The sequence below is a fragment of the Nannospalax galili genome, unplaced genomic scaffold, assembly GCF_000622305.1.
Source record: "Nannospalax galili isolate Female #2095 unplaced genomic scaffold, S.galili_v1.0 scaffold56, whole genome shotgun sequence".
NCBI lineage: Eukaryota > Metazoa > Chordata > Mammalia > Rodentia > Spalacidae > Nannospalax > Nannospalax galili.
Genome location: NW_008340065.1, coordinates 2,755,254 through 2,764,823, shown reverse-complemented (window position 1 = coordinate 2,764,823; position 9,570 = coordinate 2,755,254). Strand labels below are relative to the sequence as shown.

Genomic DNA, 9,570 nt, shown 5'->3' with positions numbered 1-9,570 from the left:
CTCTCTCTCTCACACACACACACACACACACACACACACACACACACTCTTCCTGGGACCCCACACCCTTTAGAATGGCCTGTGCCTGGGTTAGCCATCCATTCCATTGTTATCATCTGCAAACATGGACTGTTCCCTCAGGAACAGTTCCTGAAAGGCTTGTGTTCTCTGACAGACTCTGTCCCACTGCTCAGAACATTTAACGTCTAATTTTAGGAACGCCTCAGGACTTCTTTGAGATTCCACGAAGCCCAGGTCTCTTGAACTCTTTTTCTTGAATGAGACGAGATTAAGGATGCTTTAGTGGATGGACACACTGTTGGAGGGGAAAGGAAGAGTGTGGAGCCCCGAGCGAGTAGGGATGGGCTAGGGAGAGGGGTTCTGACCTGCTATGGGATTGTACAGACAGAAAAGCAGTGTCTGGATGCTCTGCCCTGCAGAGGACTGGGTACCATCTATCCAAGCTGTCTAGAGTATAGATTTGCTTATGTCTCATAGCTTGAAAAAAATCAAGACCAAATACCCTAGTATGCAATGGAAATCATTCTGCTTTGTTTACTGATAGAAAAAGAAAGATCCTAAATTATCCACAAGCTTCAATACTCCTATAAATCCAAGAGGCACTTGTAGAGAAGTGGGGACCATTGGAAGTAAAAATTAAGAAAAATATCTGGCCTTTGGGGGATCTCTAAGGGAACCCAGTGTAGCTGGTAGTCAAGTCTGTAGTTTGGAGCTCGGAGATTATGGACAGAAAAGTCAAGGGAACAAAATTTGAAAGAAATATGAAACACCAAAATAGTCCAAAGTTGTAGAGGAACAGGGTTCTCTGAACCTCTTTGCCACTGCCTTGGGCAACAAATTCCCCTTCCTTCTATCCCCAGCATTCCCTGCTCTCAGTTGACTCCTGTTAAAGACCAAAGTTTCAGAGCACTGGTTATGAGACCATGTGTTCTTAGAGTATTAGTTACCTATTGTTCCATAACAAATTATCCCCCAGATTTAGTACTGTAAATCAACAAATATTTGACATCTCACAGATTCTATGATTGGGTATTTGGGACAGCTTAGCTGGGTGGCTCTGGTTGAGAGTCTCTTGTGAACTCAAGGTCAGGATGCCAGCTGGACAGCCTTGAAGGCTTGAATGGGGCTGGAAGATATAGCATCTCCGTGGTGGTTAGACCTATGTCAGCTAATGAAGCTGTCTTCTGTGGAGGAATTAAAATCTCAGTTGCTATGGTCAGCAGGCTGGGCCCTGGTGTCTTGCAGGGCACTAACATCTTCACCAAATAAGAAACTCACATCAGAGTCCAGAACCAGTGTGGGATGGGATCCAGGGAGGTCTCTGATTGGCCAGATGTAAATCACATGTCTACTCTGGAGATGAGGTCAACTTTCGTTGAATTAGATTATGATTGGATGGTTTCCTGAACTAGATGGATTATGATTATGTGGGAGAGAGAGAGAGAGAGAGAGAGAGAGAGAGAATTCTTTTTTTAAAAAAGGTTGGAGAGTGGTTTGGGATAATTTAAAATAACTGAGTGCCATCAAGTGCACCATGTTGGAAGGATGGAGAAGTGAAAACAATAAACAGAAACTCAGCTTGCTCCTGCTCCTTCTAGAGGCTTCCTCCTAACCCTTTCCTCACTTAAATGAGAAGCTTCCACAGCAGTAAAAAGGTATCTCATTTACACAGAGCCAACAGAAAATCCACCAGCTCCTTGTTCTAGCCCTGGTCAAAGCTGCAGCACTTAGAAAACAGTAACTCATGGTTTAAAAGATGATCCAAGAAAGAACCCAAAACTGTAGCAAATTAGAGACCTTGCCTGGGTAGTTTTCCTTCTCTTTCTCTATGTGACCTTGACCAAGAGACTCTCCTCGTTTCCCTCCCCTGTGACATTAAAGGGACTGAGCTAAACCACCCCCATGTTAGAGTACTACAGTCTTTAACATTCTTGAACACCAACAAGACTCTACCTGTCCCATTAAAGAGAATTAGAAGGGAAGTGGCAGGTTTTGATGTCTTTGTGAAGCGGTTGACTTTCCTGTTGCAGGCTTGGCGGAAGTATGACACGGACAGAAGCGGTTACATTGAAGCCAATGAACTCAAGGTAGAACGGGCCTTGGGGGTGGGGTGGAGGGCACAGAGCATGGGAGTGAGGCCAACGTGGCAGTGGGTTTGAGGAGCCCGAGGAACAAGATGTTGGATGACAAGCACATGCTTGTGGTCTGCTCAGGGGTAACTGATCCTGGCATGAACCCCAATTCCTATGGGCAGTCTCGGGACCAGCTGAGCCCTATGTACTAGGCTCTGAGAGGGGAGTCAGAGCCAGTCTCTACCACCTAGTCTATGGGTAAGGTTGCAACCAGGAGCCACTCGGACCTAAACATTAAAGAGTTAGGGAACTAAGATAGATGTAAGCTATTTAACTGGTAGACCTCAAAAACCAACCATCCTTGACTGTTTAAATGAAGTTGGTAAGTGAATGGGTGAGCATCTGAGTGAGCATCTGAGTCCAGCTCTGAAGAGGCCTTTTGTGCTCTAGGGGTTCCTGTCCGACCTGCTGAAGAAGGCTAACCGTCCCTATGATGAGCCGAAGCTCCAGGAATACACCCAAACCATCGTGAGTGACAGCAGTGTGGGGCATGGGCCTGAGCCACTGGGTTTCTAGTGTACAGTCTTTACTGACTCTTCAGGCCTGGGTAAAGTGACTCACAATGACAATAGGAATGCAAGTTCATGGCCCATACATCCTTGGAGGTCCCCACTGAACTGACTCCCAAGCCAGAATGATACTTTGGGGGAGAGGGGGTTCATCTGTTTCCATGGCAATTGATTCAGCTCCAGGAGAGAATGAATCTAGAGAGAGTGACCCTTCAGTGCTGGTTGCTGTGTCTCACTGTCCTCCAGAAGAGACGAACAGGAACCAGGTCTCCACTGACTCCCAGTGATCAATTTATGGTGATCCCTAGCTTCAAGGTGATGCCAGTAAAGTCCGAGCACACTCCATCTTCCTCACCCCCCAGTGGAAAGGATGGCAGGGGACTGTCCTGCATGAGAAAGTCAATCAAATAACCCTGGTGTCTTTCTGTCCCCAACAGCTACGGATGTTTGACTTGAATGGGGATGGTAAATTGGGCCTCTCCGAGATGTCTCGGTAAGCACTTGCCTTTGCCCCGGTGTCACTTTGGACAAACTCCTGTGCTGCTGTTCCCACCAGAGAGCAGTGAGCGGGAAAGTAGCGGTTCTGGGTGTCAAGCAGCCCAAGACAGAGCTGGCTGGAACTGGAAATGTTGCCGTCTTGCTTTGCCCATTTCTATGTTTGTTTGTTTGTTTGTTTTGGAACATTTCAACCAACTCCTGATTGTGAAGTGCTCAGAGATCACTTCTATAACTGCAGACTCTGCCTCTATGCCTGCTCCCCATCTGAATGGTTCTTGTTTGTGCCCCGTCCTCTAATCCCCGTTCTAATGTTTTCTTTCCAGACTCCTGCCAGTACAAGAAAACTTCCTACTGAAATTTCAGGTATAAAAGTCACCTTCTTTTTCTTGGTCTCCTGCTTTCCCCTCGTCCCTCTGAGTTTTGGCCTCCCCTCCTCCTTTGCTCCAGCCCAGCACACACAGACCCACACCCAGACTTACATGCTTGTTTACACAGTCTCCTTCACACACTCACACCGCAGGGCTTTTACTTCTTTAATTCCTTGGTCTTTTAGGGCATGAAGCTGACCTCAGAAGAGTTCAATGCCATCTTCACATTTTATGACAAGGTGAGCAAGAACAGTATGGGGCAGAAAATCAAAGGGCCCTGATACCACACTGGCTTGACTTTGGTCATTGAAAGAGACCAGCTTTCCAGAGGGGGCCCCTGGGCCCGTGCTTTCTTCCTGCAACGTCTTCTGCTATGTGAGAAGGCAAATGGCACTCTTGTTTCTTAAAAGTACAATGGAGAAATAGCGAAAGAGGGTTGTGCTCAGAGCTGAGGGTTGGTTGGTCATGTTGGAGCCTGGTCATGGTGTTTGTTATACAAGAACCAAGGTTTTTGTTTGGTTGCCTTGGTTTTTAATGACTATTAGTTTTTTATTGGTTTTAGTTTGGATTTTGAGACAGGGTCTTCCTGTGTAGTCCAGGCTACCCTCAAACTCCATCTTCCTATCTCAGCCTCTCGACTACTGGGATGACAGGCTTCTAAATGCTGGGGTTACAAGCTTATGCCACCACACCCAGGTCAGCCAGTTGTTTTCTAGGACATTTGGGAGTGAGACGATCCACCACCCCTATTATAGCTACCCTGTACGCATGTGGCTCTGGTGGTCTCATCTATAAACAGAGGGCTGGAGGTAGACTTAAATAGCCCCGAGACTCAAGCCATTAACTCTAGGCTTTCGGAGCCTTGTTTATAATAGAATGTAAATAAGAACCACCACCAGGAAAGAAGAATATCAAGAGTTTGACCCGAAACACCCCATTCCTCTTTTCTAGCCCCAGCTGTCCTAGAACTCACTATGTAGACCAGGCTGGCCTTGAACTCACAGAGATCCGCCTGCCTCTGCCTCCCGAGTGCTGGGATTAAAGACGTGCACCACCACGCCTGGCCCCATTCCTCTTTTGACTGGCAAAGACACAAAGGGAATTATTCTGTCCTTACATGGTCTGAACATTTTATGTGGTTTCTTTGCACAGAGTGATGGGAAGGTTAGAGCCTTTGCTCCCTTAGAACTCCTGAAAGTAGGTGGGGAAAGGAGGCAAGGTCGGGATGACTGGGGCCTGGATTTCAGAGGGCTGAGCTGACTCTGCTGCCTCCCTCAGGATGGAAGCGGATACATTGATGAGAACGAGCTGGATGCACTTCTGAAAGATCTGTATGAGAAGAACAAGAAGGTGAGCAAGTGACCCCAGGGGCCTGGGTGAGGCTCCCAGGCCTGGGAGGGGTGGACACACTCAAACAGAAGCAAAACGCCTTCTCGGCCTCTCCCCTCTAAGCTGCCACAACAAGGCCATGGCAGCCTGTAGGGTGGAGGTGTTTTTATTTCTGCTTGGTTGGTTAATTTTTCTGTACTTCATTGTGGTAGAAAACACATAACATAAAGTTCATCAGCATAACCATTTTTTAAACTTTTTTTTAGTTTTTATTATTTTTATTTTATGTGTATGCGTGTATTGCCTGCATGTAGGTAAGTGCACCCGTGTCATGCAATGCCCGCAGAGGTCAGAAGAGGCTGTCAGATTCCCTGGGACTGGAGTTATGAACAGTTAGCTGCCATGTGGATGCTGGGATTCGAACCCAGGTCTTCTGCAAAAACAACCAGTGTTCTTAACTGCTGAGCCATCTCTCCAGCCCCCAGCATAACCATTGTTAAGAATATGCTCCAGGGGTGTCCAGCATATTCATCCCAGTGTGCAACCACCACTGCCATCCATCTCCAGAACTCTCATCTTGCAAACCATAGTAACTCTCCATTCTCCTCAAGGCTTGTCCATGTTCTAGCATGTCAGAATTCCCTTCCATTTCAGAATGGAGTAATACTGCCTTGTATCTATAAACCTCCAAGAAAAGGCTGAGAAAGACCGCCATTCTTTGGCTTGGAATTGCCTCTTGGGAACCCTCCAGGAATCCTCCTTGCCTTGGTGCCCTGGATGGGCGGGATCAGGTGGAGCAGTGATCAGAAGTCAGGGGCTTTTGCAACTGTCTCCTTTCACCTACAGAAAATGTCTTTCATGGAGCAAATGGTTGTGCTGCTTTCTTTAATTAGCTAGTGAAAGCGCTGTAATTCCCTACCACCTTGGCTGCCAAATAAGAGCTAAATTTAATGCTCAATTTCAGGGGAAAAAATGCTGCAGCTTTTAAGTTTGTTTGTCTCTCTTTGCAAGGATGTTCTGGTTTTTCTTCATCCTGAATACCAGCCTTCATTTATTCCATCCTACATTTATGTTTTAACCTTACCCATAAGTGATTTTAGAATGAGACCAGGAACAAATGATAAGGAATCGAATTGTTTCTAGAAAGAAGGAAGACTTCACTAGAGGCAATATTGGAACTCAGCAAACTTTTTCCTATACCACACCCCAGTAGAAAATTATTTATATAGCTTTATGTGTCCAAAGGAAAATTGGAAATCTGCATGATTTGAAATGCATTAATCAGGCATAATTGGCCTTTATAAGGCCCTACCTGACACTTGAGGTTAGTAAATTCTGTATGCATACATCCATCTCAGAGTGACCTATATTTTGCGGTCATTAACTCACTGGGCTCTTTCTTAATATGAAGGACAACACAGAGGTTGGCCCTGAATGTGGAGACAGAGGCAAGGAGTTAGGTGCTGGGATTTGGGAGCAGCTCTGGAGGTCAGAGAACAGGACATTAATGAGGCTGTTTACCTGAGAGCCTTCTACATGTACCAGGTCCCAGATTTGGCACCTGGGCATTAAGAGAGTGAATCAGTAGAGAAAGAGAGCGGGAGAGCTGCATGACTAAATACCAGCACCTGAGCTGGGACAGAAACAGGCCATTTGGGGTAAGCCCTCATTGCAGGTGCCACTCCATTTTAATGGTTACTGTACAGACAGTGATAAGGTTTCTGAGCAGATTAATGCTGGGGGCTACCGAAAGGACAGCCTGATGGGATTGAAATTCAATATTTCTCAGTACTCCTAAGACCATGACAACCCACCAAGGCCTTTTCCAAATCTCAAGCAAAACATCAAGACAGAAAATAAGTCTCTCTTTGCTGCACTTCCCCCTAGGAATTTTCTCAAGTTCGGACTTGATATGTGGGGTCCCTTTGTCGGTTCCTAATTGAGTGATAAATAACTACACACACACACACACACACACACACACACACACACACACAGTGTATTGCACTGTGACTTTTATTTTTATGTGACTTTCCAGGGACTTCACAACTATAGGGAAGATGCTCCCGAAGCTAGAGATGTTGCAAAGTGCCCTTGGGCTGGCCAGGGGTATAAAACCAGAAATGGATACCATAAGGGGCTGTATCCCTGAGCTACAAAAAAAAACTCTGACCTTGGAGCACTAGAAGAGAGGTGACAGGGCACAGGTGGACCAGATAAACAGGTAGCCTTTGGGGCTCAGGAGACTGAAGATATTTTTGGTGAGGTGACTCAACCTTTTAGTGACTATCTTAGTCTTTGTACTTCCGGTTTCTCATTAGCAGAACTGAGGTAATGACCCATCGGCCTGGAATGGGGAATATATTTTTAAGTACATGCCAATGTTTACCATACGAAAGAAGAAGAAGGGAAGACTGGGGAACGATGGAGCTCGATGGTGGAGTGCTTATCTAGCATGTGAAAGACCCTGGGGTTTGATAATACTAATACTAATGAGAGAGAAGCGGGAAGGGAGCGGAAGGACGGGGGCGGAGAAGAAGGAACAAAGGAAAAGACAGTTGCTTAAGTGATTTTCCAGCTTGAGATATATCAGATACACTGGCTATTTGCATCCAAGGAAGTTATTATAAAGCACATATCCAACATAAGATATACCAGAGGTTGCTACTCTGTTCATTTCTGGCCTCCATTGTATATCTAGGCACATGTTTATGAATTCTCTATCTTAGTGGTCCCTGAAGACACAGGAAGCCAGTGAACAACAGAGGCCGGTGAGATTTGTTGCTAGAGGAAACAGAATTCTTTGTCAAAATGAAGGCTTAGGAAAGTGGTCCAGGAGCTTCCCTGACTTCATCTCCATTACCTACAGAGACCCAGGTCAGCCCTGAGTAAATGGAGTTCCAGTGAGGTGGAGGAATACATTTAAGTCATCCAGAACCATAACTGTGACCACAGCCGCTTCCTTTGTCTGGGAAGTCTAGCACAGGTGCTCAGTATATTTATCCATTCCCTTACCTGGTCATTGTGACACCTTCTTGAGGCAGGATTATTAGTATACCTATTTTACAGGTAAGGCTGCTGAGCCCCAGAAAGGTTGACTGCTTTTCCTCAAAACAATGCCAGTAATAGAGGGTTTTATCCCAGGTCTGCCTGAGTGCAAAGCACATGTTTTATGTCCCTCTGGGATACTTACCCTAGAATGTGATGAAAGGTTCATGTAGTATGATTATGAATGTGTGAGATGGCTCCTTTAGGCAGGGCCACACATGAGCCTGTTCTTACCCCCCTCTCCCTCTCCTAGGAGATGAACATCCAGCAGCTCACCAACTACAGGAAGAGCGTCATGTCCTTGGCAGAAGCAGGGAAACTCTACCGAAAGGACCTGGAGATTGTGCTCTGCAGTGAGCCCCCCATGTAAAGGAGCAAGGGATGGGGGCTGCTTCTCCACCTCCCCCAAGTGCTGCCCAGTTGTCCTGATACTCCCACACTCCTCCCTAGACCTAAAGAGCAAGCCCTCCCCTCCCCACCCCTGCAACCTGCACACACCAGCCTGCAGAGCAGGAAAGGAGAAATGGAGGGTGGCTGGCTGATGGCATTTCTTGAGGTGGTGCAAACCCAACCCCAACCAGACATTCAGCTGTCTGGTGGGTCACCAATGCATGGATGGTGGGCGGGGGCACAGGTGGAGCTTCCCTAGTCTCTTCCCAGTGATGCATGAGCTTCTCTGCTGTATGATTTAGGCTTCTGTGTCCAACAGAGTGGACTCCTCCCTCTTGCTGCCCTCTACCCCCCCAGGCCATCACCCACCCTAAACTTCCAGGTTCCATCCACCACTTTGCTCATGGTGTAGCTGTCTTCTCCGAGCTCCTGTTGTGGAGGGTGACTGCCCTCTCCTTGCCTTCTTGGATTGTGTGTTCCTTTTCTCTTTGGGTTTCTTGTCTTCTTGTTTACCAAAGAAGAGTTTACAGACAATAAAGTGGAAATGTTCTACCGTGGAAGCTCACGCACTTCTTGTCAGGTGGGCAACATTTCTCTGTGACCAGGGGCAGGACTCTGTGTGGATGGGCAGGGCATAGAAGCTAATTAATTGGAAGACCAGATAGATGCAGTGGCACACGCCTGTAATCCCAGCTCTTGGGAGGTGGAGGCAGAAGGCTCAGGAACTCAAGGTCATCCTCAGATACATAGTGAGCTAACCTCAAAAAACAGCAACAAATAGCCAGGTGTGTAGCACATGCCTTTATCCTAGCACTTGGGAAGCAGAGGCAAGCCTGGTCTACATAGTAAGTTCCAAGCCAGTCAGGGCGACATAGTAAGACCCTGTCTAAAAAATAAATAAAAATAAAAACCATACCCCCAAACAAAACAAAAACCAGCAACAAAGTGAGGCTGGGAGGGGGATGGTTCCACTGATTAAGCACTTGCTATGCAAACACAGGGACCTGCATTCGCTCTCCAGAACACATGGAAAAAAATGCCAGGTGCTTGTGACCCCAATACCGGGGAAGTCATCTAGGAGAATCCCTGGATTAGTCTCTCTGGCCAGTCAGCCTAGCCTAATTGGTGGGCTCCAGGCCAATGGAAGACCCTGTTTAAAGGAGGTGGATGACTTCTGAGGACGACACTCAGCCTCTGTGGGCATGCACACACATAAAGGTGTGCGCGCACACACACTAAAAAACAAAGACTCCAAAATTCTAGAGTTTTCATTTG

The 9,570-nt window shown here is 46.7% G+C and overlaps 1 protein-coding gene across 1 annotated transcript in view; it reads left to right on the top strand.

Annotated features, from left to right (window-relative positions):
- Calb2 (calbindin 2) overlaps nt 1–8,855 on the top strand; it is a 24,640-nt gene extending 15,785 nt beyond the window's left edge. Inside the window, exons 5-11 of the mRNA XM_008834969.1 lie at nt 2,052–2,108; nt 2,544–2,621; nt 3,100–3,155; nt 3,484–3,523; nt 3,714–3,767; nt 4,807–4,878; nt 8,159–8,855. Coding sequence (XP_008833191.1) covers nt 2,052–2,108; nt 2,544–2,621; nt 3,100–3,155; nt 3,484–3,523; nt 3,714–3,767; nt 4,807–4,878; nt 8,159–8,275 — 474 coding nt within the window. The 3' untranslated portion in view covers nt 8,276–8,855. The remainder of the gene's footprint in view (nt 1–2,051; nt 2,109–2,543; nt 2,622–3,099; nt 3,156–3,483; nt 3,524–3,713; nt 3,768–4,806; nt 4,879–8,158) is intronic.
- The last annotated feature ends 715 nt before the right edge of the window (nt 8,856–9,570 follow it).